Source organism: Saccoglossus kowalevskii, chromosome 9, assembly GCF_978046115.1.
Source record: "Saccoglossus kowalevskii chromosome 9, keSacKowa6.1, whole genome shotgun sequence".
Taxonomy (NCBI): domain Eukaryota; kingdom Metazoa; phylum Hemichordata; class Enteropneusta; family Harrimaniidae; genus Saccoglossus; species Saccoglossus kowalevskii.
Genome location: NC_140649.1, coordinates 37,664,108 through 37,691,913, shown reverse-complemented (window position 1 = coordinate 37,691,913; position 27,806 = coordinate 37,664,108). Strand labels below are relative to the sequence as shown.

At 35.4% G+C, this 27,806-nt stretch overlaps 2 protein-coding genes across 3 annotated transcripts; both read left to right on the top strand.

Annotated features, from left to right (window-relative positions):
* Nucleotides 1-739: 739 nt before the first annotated feature.
* On the top strand, nucleotides 740-22,610 carry LOC144353379 (sacsin-like). Of its 2 annotated transcripts, none has more exons than XM_085503481.1 (5): nucleotides 740-977; nucleotides 3,895-3,980; nucleotides 4,179-4,437; nucleotides 4,734-4,829; nucleotides 18,034-22,610. In XM_085503481.1, the coding sequence occupies exons 1-5, from the start codon at nucleotides 956-958 to the stop codon at nucleotides 18,063-18,065; spliced, it is 495 nt and encodes a 164-aa protein (XP_085359607.1). In that variant the 5' UTR covers nucleotides 740-955; the 3' UTR covers nucleotides 18,066-22,610. The 2 variants fall into 2 exon arrangements, with proteins under 2 accessions (XP_085359607.1, XP_085359606.1); XM_085503480.1 differs by lacking the exon at nucleotides 18,034-22,610 and adding an exon at nucleotides 8,546-8,653.
* On the top strand, nucleotides 10,581-22,516 carry LOC144341702 (sacsin-like). Its single transcript, XM_085503479.1, has one exon. It carries the CDS (start codon nucleotides 10,592-10,594, stop codon nucleotides 17,375-17,377), a length of 6,786 nt encoding a protein of 2,261 aa, XP_085359605.1. The 5' UTR covers nucleotides 10,581-10,591; the 3' UTR covers nucleotides 17,378-22,516.
* Nucleotides 22,611-27,806: the final 5,196 nt, after the last annotated feature.

Genomic DNA, 27,806 nt, shown 5'->3' with positions numbered 1-27,806 from the left:
TCTCGTGGACCGCGCTGCCATAGACCTAGACTGGCTAAGTCGGGACTTCTTTTTTGTTTTACAAAAAGAAATAATTAATTGTTCTTTTAGTCCTTTTAGCGTGATCGCGAAAACTAACCTGACCGCTAAAGAAATCCCGACTGGACGCATCTGCGGGCATTTGACTGCTATTAATTATTCGTGATATCATTGATTATTCATGAGTGGGTGTGTGAAAGTAAACATGTCTTTTTAAAGGTTGATTTGATTCGATCGCAGAGATGGATACTTCAACTTGCTAAGTGCAAAGGCGATACTTTCATCCATGTTTACTGAAAACAAGTCGATTTAAATGTCCAATGTACATAACTAATCTTTCACAATCGCTGGGACCTCAGAAGTGAAAGGTCACGAACATTAACATAGACAAGATATGACGTATCAGCTGCACTCCGATTTGTTGTCAATGCTAGTCAACAACTTAATTAGCATAATCACCGGAGTGATTCCGCTCCGGTTTTCACTCCAACGCAGGGGGTCGCCTGCAGATGCGTCCAGTTGGGATTTCTTTCGCAGTGACGCTAGTTTTCGCGATCACGTTAAAAGGGCTAAATTGACAATTATATTTTTTTTTGTAAAACAAAAAAGAAGTCCCAACTTTGCCAGTCTATCGTAGACCCTTTCTCACGTGGCCTGTCTGGAGCCACACCTTCTACAGTTGACCTGATTTCACACTAAGACGTATATTAATAGACGCCATAGTCACCGTTACTGAGAAATATTACGTCATTTGACTGTATTTTTTAGCATCGGCACTGCGTTACTGCTCACAGTGAAGCAAGTGCGCATCATTACTTGTCTTATAAGTTACTACTCACCCTGCTAATATTATTACGAAGTCAATTAATTAGTCTATCTTGAACAAGAGGAAACAGGGAATATTGCCGGCACGTGTCAGGCCTGTGTCCGGCTCAACATGGCTGACTGTAAATTGCCAGGTATGTATTATTAACATTATTAAATTGCCAGGTACGAATGTATTACTGGCTGTCCATATTCACGACCTGGCCGTGGTGGTGTCTGTATTCCACACATACGTACATTAGTGTGTGTATATTTGAGATAGTCTTTAGGGTCATATCATGAAGACGTATTTATAAGTATCGGGGGGGGGGGGTCTCTGAATAAAATATGGTACGCAAGCGGAAGTAAAAAAAAACACGTAAAAGGGGTGCTATTTAGTTATTTGACGCGTGTACCGTGTTTACGTAGAAAGTACAATTACGTCTCAATTATATCGTGCTATGTGTTATTATTACCAGACGTTTGGTCAGTTAAAGGGCTGTGGTCGTCACACGTCATGTTCGATATGGAAGTCATAGCGACGTATACAACGCGTGTAAAATATATTGTTTGTTTACATGAAATTCGAACACGTCCTGTACGACGACCAATTATAGTCATTTCTTCTTGGAAGTTGACGTCATTATATATGCGCGCGATTCTTTCTCTTTTCAATATGCTATGTTGGTCCCTGGGACCTGGCAACGAGTGAACTACATTGTTCATATGACTTGACCTCAAAGAAATAAAGTTGTCAGGTATCCATTGCGTGACGATGCATTCGAAGTATTACCGTTATTGACTCAAGTTTTCCGAGACTACGCTCGTTAACTATTACAAAATATGGTTTCCAGTCTGTAACTAGCTTTTTACTACTAGTGTATACTTGTTGGTCGTACTTGTTTTCAGCGTGTTTCGAGCTTTCATTTTGTTTGCCGGGTACACCAGGCGTTATATCACATCAACAAAACCCATTTTGTCGGGTACACCAGGCGTTATATCACATCAACAAACCCCATTACTAGCTCGTTTTTTTGGGTGATGATTATTTTGAGCCAATTATTCGACGCAAATTTCCTAGCCCCTAAAATATATCGCGTCTCCCGGGTGTGGTTTGAATTAAATATATAAATTCAAGGTCAATATCAAGGTAATAAATGTGATATTTCGGGATATAAGAACTGTGAACCATATACGGAATGTTGCGTAGTGTCGCAATTTGCATGGTTTGGGTCATCGTGCTATAGAGGCATGCATTATATCATTTGTGATAAGTCTTAATCAGTCAATGGAAGGAGATATAAAAATGTTATTCACATCGGTGAGTGTGATATTTTCTCCTACAAAGGTGGTGCTGCACTATGATTTATAGGAATTTTAAACAATAAATTACACTAACAAATCCATTAATTTTGTCATGCTATATACCATATGAAAGTTTATTTTGCCAGCTTTTTAACAGTATGATGCATTTGTTTTCGTAGTTGCTAGGGGTATAAAATGGGTTGAAAATGTCCGTTTTTGTTTAATAGTGTTTAAAACTATTTAACTTCCGAACGAATGGCAGTTTGACATGTTTAAAACATATGTTCACTGAGGTTATAGAACAAAAGTTTGTAGTATTTACATTGACTAGTTTTTCCACAATACCTTTTAAAAGTTTCACACTTTTAAAATGACCAGTACTCAACGCTATTGTCGATTGTCAATGCAACTACTTTCTTCTTTTTTAAATGATTAGACTGCACGACGCAATTTGAATGTACCAGGCCGGAACAATTGCTCCTGAAAATTTCAAAGGAAAGAACAAATTAGTCTGCGAGCTAAATAGTTTTGAAAAGAAAAGAAAAGATCGAGTACCACAACCGGATCAACAATGTTTTTCAAAAAAATAATTAAATTTTCGCAAATCTATTTTGGTGGGCGTTTTTGTTCCACAAAGCGCGGAGTTGGCGAAACTGTCATCGTGAGCCAAGCATCTGATGTACCTCTATGTTTATAGAGTCAACAGTGGGTGGAACCTGTACGCACTTGTATGCAAATTAACGATCAGTCAGGGTAAAATCCGACTCGCAGATACGTTAATAGACTATTGTAATTTCTGGGGAAATGGTTTTATTGTTACTCTTCTGACAGCTAATAGAAATTCTTGTTCGGCCGTCTCTTCGCTATTCGAAGCCAAAATGGCGGTATGTTTTTTGTATGGGTGAGCGGAAACTGCCGGGGGGGAAATTGGTGGCGGAAGTTCAACGAAACTTGACAATTTGATGATCGCCTGTCTTCCTTTGTCGATTGCTCTCATTCCCAGAATTTAATTTCTGTTAATCTCGAAATGTTTTCCATTTTGTTATGAAGAAATCATCTCCACAACGCGACGATAGTCGCCTTTCTAACATCTCAACTCCAGAAAACACAGCATTGTCGCGTCCTTTCATGCAGGGTCAAAGTTCCTTTCCTTTTGTTGTACCGACGTATGATTCCGTATCCGTTTCATACGCAGAGTCAGACTCAGACACAGCCGTGGAGCTGTCATTTTCGGTATAGTATGCACCAAAAATCGCGTCTTCTATTTGGTTATGATAGAAACAACGGACTGATTCCTTCAATAACGTCCTTTTTTCCCTCTGACATAGTGCCCGTCTTTTTTTTTTTTTTTTTTTTTTTTGATCTCTTCTCCTTTTCACTCCGCGTGGCATTGTTGTGTATACCGCTAAATAAATCTCAGGATATAAAATAGCTGATGTGTAGCGTACTAATGACATTAAGACAATGACACATTTGTTTGTTTTTAATAATTTAAACCTAGATTATTAACCGATTTACTCAATAGAAATTTGACATTTTTACTCAAGGACGTTCTCTTCTATATAAAAAGTTAAAAAAGTGAAATTTCATTAATTCTGTAAAAAATACATATAACGTTGTGGTGAGACTCTCATCTATCTTTGTTTTAATCTAAGTCTCGTTACGATTTTTCTATATACGGCACCTAATCAATCTTGGACCTGAGATGCACTGGGAGTGTTGTAAAAAGTGTTTGTAACAATAATTTGGTGACTTTCATTCTTGCAGGCAGACGATTTGGTCAGTTCACGCCACCGTTGATCTATTTTCTTAAAGACATTCTGAAAAGATACCCTGATGGTCAGATAGTCAAGGTATTGCTGAACCCAAATTACATTTGTTGTTGTCCCTATGTCCCTATATACATTATATACATTTTGCTCTATCACTAGTATTATTATATCAATTTCACAAAATAATTGTATTCAACTGATTTCAGACAACCTCAATTTATAAAAAGCTATATATATATATATCCCGGTAATAACACATGATGCTATACATTTATTCAGGAATTGATTCAGAATGCAGATGATGCTGGGGCAACGGAAGTGAAATTTCTCTTAGATACCACAGAATATGGAACAACATCTCTTCTGACACAATCCGTTTCAAAGTACCAGGGAGCCGCTCTGTATTGCTATAATGACAGCGTATTCAACGACGATGATTGGGAAAGCATTCAATCTGTTCAACAGAGTGTTAAAAAAAAAGATCCGTTGCGTACTGGAAGATTTGGTCTTGGATTTGTGTCTGTTTATCATATAACAGGTAATAGTTATTTGTCAACAAAAGCCCAATAGGATTGTTTCTGTTCATCATAAAAGACACACTCATCTTAGTTCATGATATAGATATACATGGCGCAATTACAAGAAAGTATGCACACATATATATTAGGCTACATGCAAGTATCCGACGGAATGAACTTTAAATAAATATCTAATAATTTAGATAACATTCCTTGCATGTACCTTGTTAACTATTCACTTTAACACCTCAACTACTATATATTAACCGACCAAAGTTAATTGGTAATTGTAATATTTAATACCTCTTATTTTTAGATATGCCATCAATAATGAGTGCAGACAGAATTGTGTTCTTTGACCCGTTTGAAAACCGTTTCCAAATAGGAGACCCAGGAAGAGAAGTCCAGTTAGGTAGGCCACTTCTAACTGATTTTAATCACCAGTTTTTACCATTCACGGAAGTTCTTGATGTTGGTGAGCAACCATTTGAAGATGCTTATTTCAATGGGACATTGATGCGTTTCCCTCTCCGCAAGGAAATATCAGAAATGTCATCAACATTATTTGAACCAAAAGATATTGATGACATGTTTGAATCCTTCAAGGGAGAACTAGATGTAATTCTGTTGTTTCTGAAATCTGTTGAAAAGGTAAGTGTGTATAAATGTTTAGATGGACAAACAAATACGATATTTCAAGTCAAACGTGATGATGCAGATAAGAATGCAAAACATGCATTTTTTAAAAGTATTGAGAGAAAATGTCTGACTGAGCCATACTTCCAGCAGAGTGATATTATTAGATCCATTGGGTCAGAATCAACTACTACACAATGGCTAATTTTTAACCAGATGTTTGGTAGCAATGTTTCTGATAAGGTAAGAAACCTAGCCTCTGAGTTAGGTTTGTTGCCTTTAGTTGGCCTAGCAATGCCAGTTGTTAGAAATAAGCATATTCCAGAACTGAGCACAGTGGAAGGTAGAGTGTTCTGTGTTCTTCCACTTCCACCTGATAAAGCAAGTGAAGGGGTAACTGGCTTACCTCTACATGTTCATGCCTACTTTGGACTCTCTGACAATCGTCGCAGTCTGAAGTGGCCAGCAATTGATCAAAAACATGATGCTATGGCAGAATGGAATGAGCTGATTGTGACACGCTTATTACCAGAAACCTACAGTACGTTTATTCTACATGCAATTTCGATAAGTGAGTTATCCCCATATTCGATATACCAAGCATGGCCTAACAAGGACTGTGTTAAGCCACATTGGAATAAGTTCCTGCATCCATTTGTTGCAAATACAATTCACAAGGATGTTCTGTTCACAAAAGCAAGACGTGGTCAGTGGATTTCACTAACTAAGGCTATATTCGGCAATATAAGAGATGATACTCCCAATGTGACACAAGCAGTAATATCATATTTAGAATCATGTGATAAAGATGTTGTTGTCCTCCCAGAACATGTATTTGAAAACATACGTCAGTGTGATATCAACATTGTAACACCTCAGCTATTGAGGAACTGTGTACGTACCCATTATGTAACAGACCTGTCTTACGAAGAAAAGATCTTACTTCTTCAATTTTCTCTCCATGATGATAACTTTGAGGATCTACTAGGTTTACCTCTTCTCCCAGTATCTGGAAACAAATTTACTACCTTTAAATCTGGTAGTAAATTAGTTCTTTTTCCAACATCACATATTCCACAAATTCTGCTCCCAGGTGAAAGCAAATCATTTGATTTTATTGAAACAAATCTTTCGAAAATAGTTTGTGATAAACTTGGTCAAGTGGCAGACAGAAAGGCGACTCAAATAAGATACATGATCAATGAGGATATCCTTCAATATATGCATGAAGTCCTGCCTGTGGAGTGGTTTGGAGATACAAACAGCACAGTGAGATGGACTCCAGGTGAAAACAACCACCCCTCTATAAGATGGCTTTCTGAATTTTGGTTTTGGATTTGTAGAATATATGCTGACAGCCTTTCACAATTTTCAGATATCCCACTTTTACCGGTTGATGGTAATGCCAACACGCAATTGGTAAAGCTCAATATAAAAACTCCTGTTATACTTGCAGAAAGCACCACGGCTACACTGCCGCCTGATGTGTGTAAATGTCTTACAACTTTGGGTGTAATTATGTTGAAAAACCAACCCAATTTTATTAAACATACTAAACTGCACACATTTGTTGGTCCTCCGACGCCTGAAGGTGTTCTATCCGTATTAGGAAAGCTGTCTACTTCTGCATACTATAACATGTCTAAAGAAGAAAAACATGCACTGTGTCAAATCCTAGCGAATGTGTCTGAACAATCTGTGAATAAGAATAGGGCCATTTTACTGAAGCTTCCTATATTTGATACACTTCCAGGCAGTCGTGGCAAATGTGGGCAAGAATTTGTTAGTATTAATGAAGCTCCAGTAGCACCTTCCATGATAGCAAAGGTTGGAATAAACAACTTCAGAATAAAGAAGTTACTGATCCATGCTGATGATCCAAGTAGTTGCAAGCTATTGTCAATTCTAGGCATTGATCGATTGAAAGACACATCACTACTTTCCACTTGCATATTTCCAGAGTTTTCCTGCAACTACTATCAAGAATGTGAAATCGATCAAATTATGGTGTGGGTACTTCATCATCTGAGTGATTTAAAAGGTGAAAGTGAAGATTTTGGGTCCATTGTTCAAGAACTTCCATTTGTTAAAGTCAATGAACAAAATACCAGAGTGAGACCCATTGATGTGTTTGATCCACAAGATCAAATACTCATAGATATTTTCAAGGGGGAAGATGTTTTTCCAATTGGTCCTTATGCTGAACGAGATATTCTGTCTTTCCTTGAGAAAGTTGGGATGAAGAAGCATTGTGATGTAACCTCATCAGATATTGCAAATACAGCATATTTTATCAGCAAATCAAATGATTCTGATGATAATATATACAGTAAAGCAAAGGCACTATTCAACTTTTTAAATATACGTTCAGAACTATTGCTGTCCCACCATAATGACAGACATTTAAGAACATATCTTAAAGAGCTTAGCTGGGTACCACGGCAACATATTAGACCAGATAGGTATCCTCTATATTTGCATTGGTGTGACACAGATCAGATGATATTCAAACCCACTGATATCTACTCGCAAGACACCGCTTTTTTAGTTGGCAGTGTCTTACCGATAGTTCCATCTAAAGTTGGCCCACAATTGAAAGATTTACTTGCATCAGAGTCAGATATTTCTGTGTCCATTCTGTCTACGCAATTGCAGAATGTCGTAGACGCTCTGGACGACTGTATAAATGGAGATGCTGCGAATAATAGTCATGAGATAGAAGCAATTGTATATAAAATATATCAGGAAATTTCAAAGAGAGATATATCTTATATGCAGAAAATTGACTTTCCCTGGGTATGGCATGGAGATGGTTTTGCATATCCACATCAGATTGCTCTTAATACCAACTTCCCATTTACACTTAAGCCATATCTATATGAGATCCCAAATCAGCTACTTTCAATGAAAAGTTATCTGTTGCAGTCTGGTGTAAAAGAAGTTTTCACTGAAAGTGATATGATAGATGTACTAGAATTTATAAAGGAACACCATAACACAGAAGCTGAAAAACGATCTCATGATGAATTGCTATGTACAAACATTCTAAATTGGATAACAAGAGATAAAGATTACATATCAGATGACCTCATGAACAGAATACTTGTCCCAATTCACACTTGTGATGGCACATTAAAATTAACACTTGGAAAGAATTGCACATATTGTGACAATGGCAGCTTAATGAGCACATTTGAATCTGATGACAGCATTATTATGGTACATAGTAATATCCCAACTGAGACAGCCCAATATCTCAGAATACCCTCCCTTAGTCAGAGAGTTATAGAACCAGACACACTTGGATTTGAAGTAGCTGGTCAACATGAGCCAATAACTACTCGCTTGAAAAATATATTAAAGGGCTATGGTGAAGGAATGAGTATATTCAAAGAATTAATTCAAAATGCTGATGATGCAGGAGCAACTGAAGTGAAATTTCTTATTGACTGGAGATCAAATTCTAATGCGATGGAATCTCTTTTCTCAAAGGAAATGAAAGAGTGCCAGGGCCCCGCACTTTGGTCTTATAATGATGCAGTCTTTACAGATGATGACCTAAAGAATATAAATCAGTTAGCTGGAGCTACAAAAGCGAAAGACAGTAGTAAGATTGGAAATTTTGGGTTAGGGTTCAATTCTGTTTATCATATCACTGATGTACCAAGTTTTGTTAGTCGTAACATTTTTGTAATGTTCGATTCCAATACTTATCATATATCAAATCTGATAAAGAATAATACAAAACCTGGTATCAAACTTAATCTTGAGAATGCAAGAGTGTTGGGAGTATATGCTGACCAGTTCAAGCCTTATTGTGGTGTATTTGGTTGTGAACTTATTCAACAGAAAAGATGTGATGGAACATTATTTCGGTTCCCATTACGCACACATGAATCAGCTGCACAAAGTAAGGTATCCGATGTGGTGTATAATTCAGCTCGCATGACAGACCTAATTAATGGTTTATATAAGAATGCTGAGACGTTGCTGCTTTTCACACAGCATGTGGAAAAGGTACAGGTTTTTGAGATTAATGATGATACCACTGATATTACTGTCCCGAATCGGCTTTTTTCAATAGGAGTTCGGGATGTATTACCGCTATTAACACAAGGAATGACAGAAGGAATGACAGAATATCGTGAAATACTTAACAGAGTTTCGGATTTTTTGAAGTCTCATCAACAGGGAAAGAATGTAACAGCCCCCACATTTGCTTACACAATGAAGACATTTTGTGATGCAGAAAAATATTCAAATAATAATACCGAGGATGCTCCACACAGCTTTGAACAAACATGGGCAGTTTGTTCTTGCATTTCTTCAGGTGATGCATTGGAGTTTGTCAGTGCCAATGCAGAACAATCTAAACTTAAACTTGGATTACAACCTTGTGGTGGTGTCGCTATAAAAATAACACAGACAGATGATGGTACACTTGCACCTCAGTATACAGAGGGTGAACTCTTCTGTTATTTGCCATTACACATCCCCACCAACCTTCCTGTGCATATCAATGGAGGATTTGCTCTTTCATCAGACAGACGTGGTCTTCCTACACATATAAAAACTGATTTGAACAAATCAATTGAAATTCGTTGGAATGATGTACTCATGAAAGATGTTATCAGTGAATCCTACACTAAATTGCTGCAGATGTTACTTGAGAGTGGCAAACTAAATAAGAGCAGCTATGATTATTCACAATGGCCCACTACACAGTGTGTCTCTCAATACTCTGCAGTGATACAGGGTTTCTATGAGAGAGTTTTAGGATGTAAACTTGGCCAAAGTGTTCCCAAACTGTTTCTTCAAGACCCATTTTTGAATGGAGATGAACACTTGGATATAAATAATTCATGCATATTAGATCCAAGTTTGAGAAAGGAAGTAAATGGAAAATTAGCCTTGGAAGTTGTGAATCAGCAACTAAAGAGAGATGATTCACCATTGAGAACAGTAGATCCTTCACAACAAGTGCTTGATACATTTCACCAACTAAATAATCAGGCGAAGATAGATCAAATCACAGTTTCAGAGGAGGAATTCTATAAGAAATACCTGTTTCCAAACTTACGAATTCTTCATAATGTAAGAGATGATTTTGTTCTTGATATCCTATTACAATCGAAATGGAAATCAAGAAAATATTTGAAAGATCTCCTACAATCCCAGCCATGTATCCCTACATCTACACAAAACCATACTCTGTCAAAAGTAAGGGATCTTATTGATCCAACGTCCAAGCTTGCAATACTTTATGAGGAAAGTGACATGCGATTCCCTTGTGGGGAACAATATGAAACAGAAAAGTGTTTGTCTAAGCTGTATGAAGTTGGAATGGCTCGATATCATATAGAATGGGAAGATGTCATTGAACGTGCACAATCTATAGAAACACAATATATGCTTGATCATTCAAGGGGATTATTGCGAGTGACAGCCTTGATTAAATACCTTGAAGACAAATATAGATTCCCAGTATGCCCACAAGAAAAGTGCGAGAAGTTACAAGTGATTCCATTTCTTCCAATTATGAAGAAACCAACTCAATACAGTTTACCCTGGTACAGCACTACTGTAGACCTTGCTTCCCCAAGTGTGCTATATGCAAGTAGCTGCAGACACCTGGTTAGTGTAGTTGAACCTGTCGTCAATGAAATGACCGCAGCAGAAGGTGGATGTGGAGAAATATCTCAGAGTGTTAGATCACTTCTTCAACTCAACATACATCCTCCTATTGATATAGTTATTAAGCAATTATTTGCAATTGCTAAGCATGGTTACATTGAAGGAACAACATCTGAAATATGTTACAATATATATAAATTTTTATCAGACGAAGTACAGACCCGGAATTGTCAAAGGGAGATAACAGAGAAATTAACAGAAAGCAATACCCCTTTTCTGTTGACATGTGAATCATTCGTGCTTCCTAAACAAATGTCCTTCAGTCTGGATATTGGCTGTGCACCTTACTTATATTGTGTAACTGATTCTCTAAAGCCTTTCTTAGTGCTTCTAAAGGCTTGTGGAGTCAGGGAAAACTTTGATGTGCTTGATTATGTCAATGCAATAAAGGCATTGGCCAAGGACAGACAACTCATGAAACTGGAACAACGTGAGCTTGACATGATAATACATCTAACATCATATTTTCAGAACAAAGATCTGGATGAAGAATACCTTTATGACATTTATCTTCCTGGGCAGGATTGCATCCTGTATCAACCTAGAGATCTGGCATACAATGATGTACAGTGGATGAAGGTAGAAAATGGGGAATATAATTTTGTACATGATACTTTCAACAGATCACTGGCGATCAAACTTGGGGTGAAGCCAATTCGTACAATGAAAGTAGAAGGATATTCTACTGGCGATGATTTTTTAATTGGAGAGTCCTTTGGGCAAAAAGAAAGTCTTGCAGATAGGATTAAGGGTATATTACATGATTATCCCTTTGGAGTTGACATACTGAAAGAGTTAGTACAAAATGCTGATGATGCGCATGCAACAACAATACATGTTGTATATGATATGAGAGTACATCAAGCTACAACAGTATTTAATGATGCATGGGGCGATCTTCAAGGACCAGCACTTTGCATTTACAATGACAAGGCTTTCACTGATAAAGACATCAAAGGTATTCAGAAACTCGGCATTGGTGGCAGACGAGATGCTGCTGAAGCAACGGGCCAGTATGGTATCGGATTTAATGCCGTTTATCACTTGACAGACTGTCCTTCTATTGTGACCAATGATAGTGACCTTTTAATATTTGACCCTCATGCCAAATATGCCCCTGGTGCTAATTTGCAATGCCCAGGGCGAAAAATTCCAGTTGGCAAATTGCAGCAGGACTATCCTGATGTATATGCAGCTTACCTTACTGAATACTTTGATTTGAAAGACTCCACAATGGTACGTCTTCCATTACGAAATGCTGGAGCAGCTCTGACATCCAATATTTCAAATAAAATAGTTGATGAAAACAAAATGCATTGTCTAATTAAGAGATTCAAAGAGGAAATGCCAGCAATGCTTTTATTTCTGAATCACATTAAAGTTATCAAAATATCAGAAATCAGTTCCAACGGTAAAACACTACACGATACATATACTGTTGAAGCAGGTATGACAGATGATGATGCTAAAAAACGTCAAGAGTTTGGTTCAATTCTCAAAAAAACTGCTGATGAGATTAAAGGAAAACATGAAGGTGTGTTGACAATACCAGAATCATTGGTTAGCTATAAGTTGAATATTTCTGATTCTAACAAAATTGACTACATATGGCAAGTAGTACAAAAAGTAGGTTTCCCAGAAACTGCTAGAGCATCATTCAATGATGAAGGCCTAAAAGATTTGAAGAAAGCCATATTACCAAGAGGTGGTGTTGCAGCTTTAATAAGTACAGATAATAGAAATGATGTGTGTAGCACAGTTTCAAATTACAACAGATATGGAATTCATTATCCTTCTGTACAACCAAAACACACATCAACAATTATGACAAAAGAAAAATGTCAAGCATTTTGTTTTCTTCCTTTGCCTATTAAGACCGGACTTCCAATTATGGTAAATGGACATTTCGCTTTAAGTACTGATCGGAAAAGACTATGGACAACTGGTAATAAAGGCAAATGGAATGAATTCATCAAACATCATATTATTGCATCAGCATATATTGACATGTTAAAAGTACTGCAAACCACTTTATTTTCACAGCAATATTCAGTAAATAAAGGATTGAAGATTTATGAGGAAATGTTCCCTAGTACAACTAAAATTAATTCAGAATGGAAAGAGTTTGTTTGTTGTGTCTACACACTAATAAGTGACTGCCAATGCCAACTTTTACCTGTGTTGAACCTTGATGATTGGCCAACTGATGAAACTCATATAACATATTCACATAATTCCATAAAGTGGCATTGTTTGAAAGATACTTATTTCAACACCACCTGTACGAATGTAGAAACACAATGTACAAATGCAGTCCATGACAATATTATTATACCAATTATATTGCAAAGACTGGGTTTTCCACTCACAGCCTTATCACCAAGAATTTATTATGACTTCACAGCTGCACAAGAGCTATCCCCCCATTGTGTCCTAAACTACTTGAGGAGTAATCCCTGTTCAGTGGGTAATATCCCTTGCTATATCCAAGATTCAATATTTCCAGACATAAAACATCTAGGCATTATTCTGAAATACTGTCTAAATGATGAAGATCTGGATCTTAATGGGATTCCATTATTGCTTACTGTTGATAGCATGTTAAAACAATTCAGTAATACAATGCCTGTTTATATAAATAAATACCCTAACTTAGTACCCACAATACATGATCAGACTGCTTCAACGGATCTATATGATGATTTGGTAAAATTACAAGACTCCTGCCAAGTTATAAAAACATTTACAATTAGTGAGTTGGCATCACACATTCACACAGTTCTACCAATACCAGAAGAAAAATACATAAGATGGGACCATAAAATCATCAGTGAATCTTGGATAAAGATGTTATGGGAATTTCTCTATTTTTGTCATAGCAAGTCTGACAAATTCCCTGGTGACCTGATAAAGTGGTGCATTATGCCTACAACAACATCACATTTGGTACCCATGTCACTGGCAAGGAGAATATTTAATCCAAAAACAGGTGTCAGATGCACCTCATCTGTTCGAGCTATTGTACAGATTGCCAATAAGCTTGGTTGCGCTGAAATTGATTATGGTTCAATAGTTACAACTGAAATTGACAAGGATGATATACAGTCACTTGTGGCAGACTGCCTTTGTAACTACAGTGTGAGAGCAGATGTAGCAAATATTTTAAACTGTCATCTGAACAATGGTGATTGGTGCACCATGCTAAGTGAAGATGAATGTACAGCAGTTTTGAAGTACTTTCAAGAAGACATTGAAAGGAATCCTATGATTGTGAAAACATTAAAGAACCTCCCAATTTATCCTACAGTATTAGGGGATATAGTTTCTATAGACAAATACAGTAAATGCCATGCCCTACAAAATTATAATATGCCAAAAACTGAATCGGATTCATGGATGAAAAAGTACAATTGTGTAGTTTTGAAATGGAAGTCTAGGTTACACGATTTGTATGATGCAATTGGAATAAAGGAGATAACAAAAGATAAAATATATATTCAATATATTCTACCATATTTTCACAGTTTTAGCGAGCCCACTCAACTAGAACACCTTATCAATTTAAGAGAAAACTTCGATCTCAGGGAAAATGAACCTTTGACCTTAGAGCTTAACAATCTTGATTTTATTCCTGACCCGCAGGGAAGTACTTCAATGTTTTCGGCCAGCAGATTCTATGATTCAGACAATGAAATATTCCGTGCAATATTACCTGATGAGTCATTTCCACCTCCCCCATTTCACGACAATGAATGGTTACATTTCCTCAAGCTTATTGGACTTCACAAAGATGTCTCACAACAAGACTTCATACGTTTTGCAAATCAGGTAGTAAAAACAAAATACACTAATAACGAATTGGCATTGTCACAGTCAAAGATGTTGATCAAGTTTATGATGTGCAGCAAACACTTCCATGATGTTCCTTTTCTTCGTAAAGTATCACACATAAAATTTGTGCCTGTCGAAAGCGTTGATATGAATTTGCTTGCAATCCATCCATATCAAGCTACAGAGGATTTCACATATTTCAGTAATTTCATCAGTTTGAAATATGCATCATTGGTGTGGACAGTTTCACCTCTCTTGCCAGAATGGGCTGATCCTAATACATATTCAGATGCCAATGAGAAGTTGATATGTGAAAATCTAAATCTCACGCTGTATCCTCCACTAGAGTTAGTATTGGAACATTGCCAAAAGTTATCAAACACTTTTGTGAAACATAATTCTCTGGAGGATATTAGTGGTCAATATTCTCTATGTGCTAAAAAGCTTATTTCAGTTTGGAAAACAATTTTTGAACATTTGATGGAACAATGTGAAATAAGCGAAACAACTGGGAGCAGTTGTATGGATGAACCCATGTGTATGAACTGTCAATCTATAAAACTTAAATTGAAAGATCTACCAATAGTTATGGTTGAAGATGGCAAAATTATTGTTAAGGCCAAGCAAATAGTAATAAATTCATTTCATCCAACACTTGAACCATTTATTTACAGTATCCCTCTAGATTTTGGATCGTTTACCCCTTTGTTTCGTCTTCTTGGTGCCACAGAAAATCTTACCAAGCCACAACTTGCTTTTGTCTTAGAAGACATATATAAACAGAGTGGTGGAACAGAACTGAACGCTAATAACCTTAATAAGGCATCACGTTCCATGTATTATCTATTCTCGTTTATGAAGATTACACAAAGACAGAGTCACACAGTGGAAACATTTGATAACTATTTGCAGCATCACAACTTGTATCTTATAAGTACTGAGAAAAAAATTAAATTATCATCTCAGCTTGTCTTTCATGATATTCCATGCAACATTAAAAAAGTTAAAGGTCTTGGACGTGACTTTCTTATTGACTTCACAGTATGCGGTTTAGATGACTATACTGGAGATTTACTAAAGTTACTACCAAAAAGACACCGGCCCACATACTTGAGCAGTATTGTTAGAAATGAAATAGTGAATCCACAGCCATGTAAGGAGTATCCATCATGTCATGTCCAGCAAATATATCAAAATCTACTGTCTTCAAACGAATTTGCTGATGCGGTACTGAGAATATTAATAAAAAAAAAACATATCATTGTGACAGATGAAATAAAGCACTTACTAAGTAACTTGCAGCAAGTGAAAGTACAATGCCTTGATAGAGTGAATATTGAATTAATAAATGTCGAGTCAAATACAAAAATTGTAGACAGCATGCGCAATTTCCATGTATATCTTGCATGTGAAATAAATAGCACAACACTGTATATAAACCATAATGGTAGTGAGGATAATTTTTTTGTTAGTAAATTAAGTAAAGCAGTATGCAAACTACACAAACGGGTATATGATATACAATCGCAAATACATGATCTATTGCTGTGTCAAAATCCTGATAGAATTAGTGAATACCTTGTTGAAAATGGCTATGTAACTGATGAAGGTAATTATTCATACTTCATCCCTCCTGTTGGTATCGAAATACCGGAGTCAGATCTGCATTTTCTGGATCAAAATCCAAACTATTTCTTCAGGCCTGGAGAGTTTGTTGGATATGAATTAGACAATATTGGAAACAAGTCTGTTTATATTTATGCACAGATTGTGAAAGAAGTGAAGCTAATAAATGAAACTGTACAACCTTATTTCGTTCGAAGATATGAAATTAACATTTCAAAAGAAGAAACTATAGTTGCCTCCTCACTTGATTTGTACAAAATAAAGCAACAAAAGCACCATCACATTGTTTCAAATAATAATTCAGGCAGCATTAATGTCGAGATTGGTAGTTTGTCAAAATCATTGCAAGAAACTTGTGAAGATGTGTCAAAACAACTTGAAGGTATTTTATCAGATGCTACTTTAACAGAGGAACAAAAAAGTAAGGCCATTAGAAGATTATACCTACTCTGGCATCCAGATAAAAACATTGGCAATGAAGAGTATGCTGGCGAAGTGTTTAAACACATTAAAAATGAGCTTGATAGATTAGAGAAAGAGCTTTCAAAATCTCAGTATAGCTCAGGTAGCTCAAGTGCTACTTCTGAGAAGGGGTTTAGTTACTCTTATAATGGGTTTTCATCATCTTATAATAAATGGGATCGAGAGGCTAGAGCTGGCCGTGAACAAGAACAACAATGGTTTTCTGATAGGTCATCTTCAAGTACAGGAACAATTTCATCTGATTCTTCATATCAATATTATAAACCTAAACCAAACCCTACAGAAGGAAAGCGTTGGTTTCGGCAAGCAAATGCAGACATACATGCTGCTAGCAAAGACATGGAAGGAGACTGTTCTTCTTTCGAATGGGTGTGTTTCAAGTGTCAACAAGCTGTTGAGAAGGCATTGAAGGGTGGGATTTATACAGTTTTGGGCGACCTACCTGATTCAAAAACACACGACATACTTTCCCTCGCTTCTACTCTATCTACACATATCAGTACAGATGTTACAAATGATGTCATAGCATTGTTGAATCTTCACTGTGACCATCTCCATCCTCGTTACCCTGACATGTATGGAGGAACCAGAATACCAAATGATGTATATACACAGGAAACAGCAACAAAAGCTCTTGAATATGCAAAGCGCATTTTAAATGAAGTTGCAATCATTGTAAATACGGTTTAATAATATATGGAATAAGTTGAGAATGAGTATTTACTAATTATACTGTTACATGTTACATAATTCAAGATAACTTGTATAATGAGTATTGATTACAGTATTTTGACATTTTATCTCACAATTGTATAACTTGTATAACTATTAATAGAAAATATGTTTATGTATCAAACATTGATATTTTTCCAAGAAGGCTAATTTGACAGTTGTCAGCCACATAATTTGACCTTCCCGTTGGGAATTGCTTTTGCTGTCACGTATCACATTATATACATAATGTCTATAGTCTATATAATTTCAAACAACAAATAGCTAATCTGTGATCGTAGTGTATTCATGTCATAAAAAACAGATTTATTCTTTCCAACTACTGCATACAACTATCTCTTTGTTTTTTTCAACAGGACAGAAAGTATTTTAATTAAGCATTCAAACCAATACATTCCGTAAGAACTGACAATTCTGATAATACTTGTTTTGACTAATGCAATGTTTATATTGAGTTTTTTTACAGGGGAAGATCACAAACAAGTCTAAAGAACTTATACAACATACATCAATGAATAATGTGATAGTACAACTGAACCAAGAAAGTATCTTAAAAATGATGTTTCCGCTGTAATATCATGCTATAATCTGTCAATATATTTTACCCAATCCAGATTACAGGTTGTCTTTGATAAGTAGACATTGAGATCGACGTGTATTACATATGGTCACTGTTACCATAATGGTTGTTGCATCGGGCTCATGATTTCAAATTCTACCTGGGATGAACAGCCAAAAAAGTCGACCCTACCCAAGATGAGTGACTCAATGGGAAAGCTAGACCCACTGGTCGAGATTAATTCACTGGCGGATGCGAATATGGGGGACCTTAATTGACGCCAGGATAGCTTATTAAATTGCCATAATGTCATCACTGTAAAAACATGTATTTTCTATGGCATTTATTTATTTCACTATGTTGATGTTTTGAGCAATTTCACTGCGGTTTAAGTTCACCAACTTTGCAGTACAATATTGTTATTCAACATGTTCACTTAGATTTAATTTTGCGAGTTTTATTTAAAAACTAGTAAATAATCAATGCGTTTACAGTCTGATATCAAGATAGTCACATAGCCCTCTCACATAGTCCATAAATTATGGTTTATTGCACTACATGTCAGCGCTAGCAATTAGCACATTCAAAAAGTCTGGAGAGACAACAATGACATTTTGTTTAAAGTGAAATAAATAAATAAATAAATAAATAAATAAATAAATAAATAAATAAATTTAAAAGTGTAATCATAAATTAGATTAATCTTTTAGGTCTTGAATTTCTTATGCAAATGGCACTAAATAGAATAGAAGTTTGAGCGTGATGACCTTGTTTGTTTATTTTGATCTGAAAAATGGTAATTATCAGAAATTATCCACTAAATAATTAGTCTAACCAGATTGATATCTGTTTTTGTTCATTATTCAATATGTTTGTGTAACAATGTATACATCATTTTCTTAATCGCGTTTAATATATTGTATACATTGTTACAGTGCTGAGAAATGAACATTAATATTAGGTATCTGAAATTAAATAATTGCTTTCCTTACCAAAATGAATTGCTATGCAGATCTCTATACACATTCAACTATTGATTTTCATTGTTATATTCACTATATATTGAGACAAAACTATTAAGTGAAGAAATGTAAACTTTTTAAAAATACGTTAAACAATGTATACAAAATTAAAACAATTTTAATACATCAAGAGATTTAAATTCGATTTTTCTAAACAATGATCGAAATTTAAATTCAAAATTCATATTGTTGTGATGTACACGTCAATCTATATGACGTTATTTTATGTTAGATTATTATTGTTCTAGCCTCCTTAGAAGACGTTATTATTGTTACGTCTTTTTACATAATTCCATATCATTGCCTAGTGACCAGAAAATGCCCCAAATTTGAATATGATTATTGTATTATTTATTGTATTATTACTTTTACTAAAATCGTGTAGTTATGAGTAAAGCAAACCACAATTCTTACAAATACATTAATGAATTATTTCAGTATATATGTCTATATATAATATTTCGAAATTAAACATGAGTATACACATTGCAATATATAGTTTACAGAATTACTCTATTGATCAAAACAGTCTTTGTAGTTAAGGTGATGTTTTAGGCGTCCTATGATATTTTACGGCGTTCTAAATTGATCAGTGTGATATATTGTGTATACTTGCGGTTTATGAAATCCTAATAGTGTCTTACCCTGCCTTCTGACATTGTATACTGTATGCTCAGCTTATATATAAAGTCACTGTATAGTCAATGTGGCTCGTTGCACAGGCAATGATACACAGCGGGCTCAACATGTGACTACTATACCGGTAGAGCTTGCTCTAACCTCGGATACGAGTCATACCAGACATATACAAATGAAAATGGCATTATGGCACTATGGAAAGTATGGAGACGCCTGATCATTTTAATCGCTGACCACAACAAATAAATTCATGGCTTGTTAATCGGTTTAAGTGTGATGACATGTATAGCAAATATTTGCAGTGTGGATACGAACATAAAAGTATTTCTAATTTGTTTTTTCACTAACATTACAAAATACTATATTGTGGTCAGTTTACTGATTACTATACGAGTTGTTATTGAAATATAACTAACCCATATGTATCAGTTGGTACTTATTTATGGTCATGATTTACTAATTTGGATTAAGAAATATTTAACCGTTTAATATTAAAGTAATTTTACAATTTCATTAGATTGCAGAAAGACCAAATACAAGAACTTATCAAAGAATACTGTATCAATAATACTGTAAATTGATATTGATTATTATCTTAATTGATGTTTGCTCTATTATGTGTACTTGTTTCCAAAACGGTATTCCAAGTCATGATTGGTTAAGATTGTTTCTGAAACCCAAAACTATACAACAAACGTAGAATATGCCCCTGTAAGAAGTCATAAAACATAATGTTTTATTTACCACATTTTAATGTTAAGTTTACTTGTATAATTTATGTATGAGTGTACTATATTTGTAAACTTATCTTTATTGCATATCGGTTAAAAAAATACGTATACAAAATGAATGTAATAGTATAAGAAATAATCAGTGTTACAAATTAAGAGAATGAAAGAATTATGAATAAAATCACATAATAGCTTAATTGTATTTCAGTAGTGGTTTCTTTTGAGAATATATTATTGGCACGAGTTTTTTCTTTCAGTGGGATTTTGGACATGCCAAAAGGAAGTATTTCATATTCTGTCATCCTAATTTCTAAATGGTGATTTTAATTTGGTTTGTCTTCCTTTTTAAATGGCTAAATTGTGTTTACGTGTCCTGAATCTAGTTACAGATATACTTTAATTTGTATTTAACACACCTAAGCAGTCTTCATAATTGTAATTAATTTAGTTTATGTTCTAAGTTTTGTTTTCCAATTTGTCATATTTCATCCAGTATGAAATATACTGTTGTTTAGTGTGCTTGATTTTTTTTATATTTTGTTGTGACAGTGGATAGGTTATATGTTAGGTAGGTCTTTTGAAATATTTTGACACATGTTTCTCATTGTACTTTTGAAACTTCTGGTCATTTAATGCTACTTTTGCGTGTTTACTTATTAAATATTATTTTTGCGTATTTATATAATATTTAATAATCGTGACTAAAACTTTATCATGTTTATTTTAACATCGACTATCAAGGTAATACTCTTATTTCACTCCGAGATGCATTATTTGATGTGTATTTGTTAATACCTAGAATTGTCTCTGTTTTGATTTTTCCCATTGATTATTACTTATATTTTCCATCCCTAAAATTTCAGATCCGTAGAGAGCAATTGGTTTTATACGTGTATTAAAAAGATGAATATATGTTTGTAAATCTTTCTATTGGCAATGACTTTTTTAGCACGTACAATTTTTTGGTATCTTTATCTGCCAGGTTGTCTGAAGCTTCAGTGAATCTTTCATTTGATTGAAAAAATATCCAATGCATGAGTTCACACAAGTTTAAATAGAATTTGTCATCAGTTCCTCTTCTAAATATATTGACCTTAGTTATAGTCAGGTTCACTTTCCATTTTTGGCAGTAATTGTGTAAATGAGTAATTGTGGTATTCATTATAGTGACGAATGATTTCCCTATACAAATTGATACCGCCATTCCTTCTATAGTTTGCTGGGACATGCAAATCATCTTTTTTAGACTGATGTTCCATACTTTTGGGTATACTTCAGAATCAAAGATCATGTTAAATAATTTATGTGATGGTTTTATTAGGTAATTAGCACAGTATTTCAAACATCCAGAACAGAGGCCATAATATCCCAGTGAGTTTTTTAATAGCATTTTTAATTTGTTTTTCTGAAATATGAAGGATTTCTAACCAACGAATGTTTAGTATTGCTCTCATCTTAGTCTCAACGTTTTTTATTTTCATTAACTAGATTTTATTCGAATTACTTACTAGAATTAGTCATTGTTTTTATGATTGAATTTTATATAAAGAAATTATATTTAGAAAATCCCGTATATGCTGTAAACCATGTTTGTTTTGTTAACTAGGACAGGCAGTCGCAATCTATTCATCACAAACTGAGTATCGACTAAAATCACATCCGCATCATCGACTCACACCACGAAGGAACATATCAATGACTCGCATCACATCAATGAGAAATTCCGCATCATCGCTGATTTATCAAGACCCTAATTTAGTTTATGTTCATAGGGGAAATCTCAGTTGTTTCTAGTCTCGGGGTGTTTACAACAATAGTACAGTGACACTCTTTAATTGTAATTTTACATTTTACATTTCTGTCGGGATCCCATACCAAGCAGAGTAAGAGTGTGACGCTCAGCATTATAGCCGATGTACGAGACGAGAAACCCTAACCCTATTTACTTTAACTATGTTACTATGGTTTTTATAGGCTTTATTAATGTTATTCATATTCATTATTGTGTAATTGTATATTGTTGTTTACTCACATTTCTGGGAAACGAGAAAATATAATATGATGACAAGATGAAGTGCAACACATTTTAAAAGGCTCTTCATGGTTTTAATGTTTAATAAAGATAAACTATTGTTAATAAATATAATTAATATTTCGTCTTATTTCTAAAGATGAATTTGCTAAAATCTCGACGAGTGACAGATTTATCGAAATTAATAAATCACGTAGATTGTATAATATGTGTATGTCTTGTGTATTGTTTCTGAGGTGACCCAAGATCTTCCCAGGAATATATCAATTAAATGGATTACATATACCGGCAATATTTAACAATAACATTTCTCTAGTACGCCAAGCTGATTGGAAGGCAGACCGTTGTGATTTACAATCTGCATATGAATACAACAAATGTGATTTATAATGTGTGTAAATCACAATTTTAAGCCATTTTGGATTAAGATCAGAAAAGTATTTTGAAGTATAGATGAAAAACAATATGCTCAAACCCGGTTCTAAAATGTTTAATGTCCCTAGTTGAATACATTGTTTTAGTGCCAATAAATTAAAATATACACGTGGGTTTAACCAATAAAATCCCAATTTATATTGTCAATCAACTCTTACCCTTCCAAATATTATATACGTTACTCATTTGACAAACATGTAGAGTATGCATTATGCAAATGAGTTCACATCTCATTGACCTCTGTATTTGACCTTTATGTTGTATTGTATTCACTACCTGAGCCATGGTGTGATGGCTGCACCTATAGTTGTGTGTAACAAACCAATCCTGTGTAATCCTCTACCTGGTCTAATCATCCTTGATTCTACATGGTGTCAGAAGTGGGATACTGCTATCCACAACATTACTATACGTATATTTATTATGTATGGTGTAAAGAAAATCTGTTTTGACTGACAGGTAACAAACAAAGACATTCTGGTAAGACACTGCTAAATTTCTTTGTATAATTTCAAGAAGTCTTCCAGTGAGTATTATGGCCGATTCATTTCGAAAACCAAACATCTTAATATTTGAAGGGGATGTAGCTGAAAATTGGAGGATTTTTGAACAGGAATATGGCATTTTCATAAGTGCAGCTCATGGTGATAAAACTCCCAAGACAAAAGCATTCATCTTGTTGAATCTTGCGGGTAGTGAAGCTATAGAAAGGGAGAGGTCATTTGTGTATGCTGCTGCTATACGTGCAGATGATGGTTCTGTCATAATTGCTGCAGAAACCAGGGAGGACCCAGAGTGTCTGAAACGCAAGTTTAGGGAAGTATGCAACCCTCAGTCTAATGTCACTATTCAATACTCGTAATCAGAAACAGGGTGAAACTGTCCAGGCATACGAAATAAAGCGAAAAGCTGCAAGTTTGGTGCATTACAAGACGAGCTAATTCGTGATAGACTAGTATGTGGCATTGCCAATGAGAGTGTTAGACGACTCGTTCTTCGAGAAAGTGATTTAACATTAATTAAAGCCATCAGCATCTGTCAAATACATGAAATAAGTGAACAGCATTCAAAAACATTGCAGTGCAGATCAAACATAGATGCAGTACAAAGGGGTACACGTCCTAAGCAGTGACCAATTCCAAATTACAAGGCTAACTCTTCATCAGATCAAAACCAGAAATATACTAGTAAACAAATTAAGAATTGTGGAAACACTCATCCTGTTAGGAAATGTCCAGCATTTGGTAAATCATGTCATGGTTGCCATAAAATGAACCATTTTCAGAAATGCTGTCGATCTAGTGGAAACAATCGTGTGTTCAACAGAGCAATTCATGAAGTTGAAGAATATGATGACATGTATCAGTTTGTGATTGAAGATTTTGACATAGCAACTATTGGTATGAATTCTGCTGCAAACAAAGATGAAATCCATAGTTGTGTATATATTAATGACAGACGTGTTGACTTTAAAGTTGACACAGGTGCTAAATGTAATAATGTCTTGCCCATGAGAGTATATCAGCAATTGTGTGCAGGACATAAAGAACAAATTGATACACGTAAAAGAGTACAATTAATTGCATATGGAGGTGATAGTATGAACACTGTAGGAACCACACATTTGACACATTTGCAGTGGTAACCATACTTACAATTTGGAATTCCACATTGTTGACAAGAATGTCAAACCACTACTTGGCTTGCGGGACTGCCTACGAATGCATTTAATCTCACTTGGCCAAGAAGTTCATCAAATAGAAACTGTACAATCATTCTCCGAATCTATTCTCAAAGATTACTCTGACCTTTTCAATGATGATCTTGGTAAATTGCCTTGTGTTTACAAAATGAAAGTCGACCCTAGTGTACCTCCAGTGGTTAAACCTGCTCGAAGAATTCCTAAAGCAATGAATGACCAGGTCAAAGCAGAGTTGAGTAGAATGACATAGGTGTAATCACTCCTGTAACAGAACCTACTGAATGGGTGTCGTCAATGGTTGCCGCCAAAAAAAAGAGTAGCAATGAAATAAGAATATGCTTAGACCCTCGAGATCTTAATAAGGCAATTCAGCGTCCACACTATCCTATGCGCACTGTGGAAGAGGTAGCAGAAAATATGGCAAATGCTACCGTGTTTTCGAAACTGGATGCAAAATGTGCATTTTGGCAAATACCACTAGATACAGAATCCTCATTGCGTACTACTTTTAGTACACCATACGGAAGGTACAGATTTCTTCGAATGCCATATGGTATAAATTCAGCATCTGAGGTCTATCAATGTTCAATGGAACAGATATTTGCTGGATATCCATGCGAAATAATTGTAGATGATATATTTGTAGCAGGCAATGGTAATGATGAGCATGATGATAACTTAAAGCAAGCAAGTATTGGATCGGGCTAGACAAGTCTCCTTAAAGCTGAATCCTGATAAATGCAAGTTCCGATTGAAACAAGTCAGCTATGTAGGAAATCTTTTCACAGATCAAGGCTTGAAACCAGATCCCGAGAAGGTAAGGGCGATCAAGGAAATGCCTGTTCCAGATGGTCCAGCTGCCCTGCATCGTTTCTTAGGTATGATCAATTATTTATCAAGGTTCATCAATAACCTTAGTGAAATTGCAGCACCATTGTACGAGTTGATACACAATAATGTAACATGGTGTTGGCTTGATCAGCATCAGAAAGCATATGAACAACTGAAACGATCTATAACTAGCCCAGCAACTCTTAAGTACTATGATGTTTGTAAGCCAGTGACGTTAACATGTGACGCTTCACAATTTGGATTGGGAGCAGCATGCTTACAAAATGGAGAGCCAATAGCTTTTGCCTCCCGAATGATGACTCCAACGGAACGAAACTATGCTCAAATTGAAAAAAGAATTGTTGGCTGTTGTATTTTCATGTTGCAAGTTCTATGATTATGTCTACGGGAAAGAAATAACAGTTGAGACTGATCATAAGCCACTAATTTCCATAATGAGCAAACCACTTCATTCAGCACCAGCTCGCCTACAGCGAATGATGTTACTGCTACAAAAGTTCAACATAACACTGGTGTATAAACAAGGTAAAGAATTATACTTAGCCGATACATTGTCCAGAGCTCCATGCAGTAACACTGTGCAATGTGATTCAGAAGACATGAAATTTGATGTAATGACCATCATGCCAATATCAGATGAATGATTAGCTGAATTAAAAATTGAGACAAGTACTGATAGCACTCTAAGAAAGCTAACTAATGTAATTCAGCACGGATGGCCAATGTACAAGAAGCTTTCGCCTGAAATTCGATCTTACCATGCGTTCCGTGATGAAATCACAATTGATGACGGTCTTGTAATGAAAGGACTTAGATTAGTTATACCGACATCATTACGAGCCAAATACATAGTTCTATTACATGGAGGACATCCGGGAGTTGAAGCAACTAAGCGCAGAGCCCGAGATGTTGTCTTTTGGCCATGCATGTCTGACGACATTGATAAGGCATTGTCTTCCTGTGCTGTGTGTAATAGCTTGAGAGCACACCGACAGAAAGAGCCACTAAAATCCTATCCTGTACCAGATCTACCATGGTCAACAGTAGCGACAGATATATTTCAATGGAATGGTCTACATTATCTTGTGCTTGTGGACTCATACTCGGGATGGTTTGAAATGGACACGCTACGTAATATGACATCCAGGACTGTGATAAGTAAAATCAAGAGACATTTCACAGTACATGGTATCCCTCACACTATTATTTCAGATAACGCAGGACAATTTGCAAGTATAGAGTTTAAACAGTTTTCAAAGGAATGGAATTTTAACCATATAACAAGTAGCCCTGAATATCCGCAGTCAAATGGTCTTGCAGAAAGAGCAGTACAGAGCGCTAAGAAACTTCTAGAGAAAACAGAGCGAGAAGGATCCGATTTGTATCTCTATTTATTGAATCTTCACAATGTGCCTAGTGATAATACATTAGGATCTCCAGCTCAACGATTAATGTCAAGAAGAACCCGCACTTCAGTACCGATCAGCAAACCACTACTAAATCCACACATTAAGAATTCAAGAAAGATTTCATCACAACTTAGCAAGAAGCGTGGACAAAAGAAGAAGCATTTTGACAAATCAGCTAAAGCACTAACACCACTTAAGCCAAACCAAACAGTACGGTTACAAACCCCAAATGGCTATAATCGCTTAGGATTAGTCAAACATATTTCCAACAATCCTCGATCCTACATTGTTGAAGTAGGAAACGCAGAACTGAGAAGAAATCGTCGTCACATACTACCAGTAGCTGAACCTTCACCTAAACAAGAATTTCATGAGAGTGAATTACCTGATGAAATCCGCATACCAAATAGAAAACCCATTACTACATCAGCTGAGAACACAATCCATACAGAAGACAATGAACATGTTCAAAATGATATACCTACATCACCTGGCAGAGCAATTACACCAATTAGATCTCCAGTCAATTCGCAAGACACGTTACGGTCGTACTGTCAGACCAAATCTCAAGTACAGAGATTATGTTGTATAGGATATTACAATTTTTCACTCGTTTAGATCAAGCTGAAAAAGCTTAGGAGGCAGAATAAACCTCAGCTTTTTGGCTTGGGGGAAGAGTAGTCCACCTCTTCTCCATAAAAAATAATAAAAAATAAAAATAAAAATGTGTATATTTATGATAATCTATTCGTTAAACAAAAAAACAAACAAAACAATATATAAATAACAAATTCGATTATCACAGGATTCTCATATTTATGTGCTTATTATTATGAAGTCAATGAACTTGAGTAATGAACTCTTTAACAAATATGAACTGAACTTGAAAAGATTTTAAATTCACAATTGTATGAATTTCGACATATCCTGAAAGGGAGCATGTAGAGTATGCATTATGCAAATGAGTTCACATCTCATTGACCTCTATGTTGTATTGTATTCACTA

Bases quoted from the DNA above. Each gene is read 5' to 3' on its own strand.
- LOC144353379 (XM_085503480.1), top strand. From the start codon at position 956: ATGGCTGACTGTAAATTGCCAG. The intron at 978-3,894 runs GTATGTATTATT...TCATTCTTGCAG, and splicing joins GGCTGACTGTAAATTGCCAG to GCAGACGATTTGGTCAGTTC. The intron at 3,981-4,178 runs GTATTGCTGAAC...ACATTTATTCAG, and splicing joins CTGATGGTCAGATAGTCAAG to GAATTGATTCAGAATGCAGA.
- LOC144341702 (XM_085503479.1), top strand. From the start codon at position 10,592: ATGAAGAAACCAACTCAATACAGTTTACCCTGGTACAGCACTACTGTA.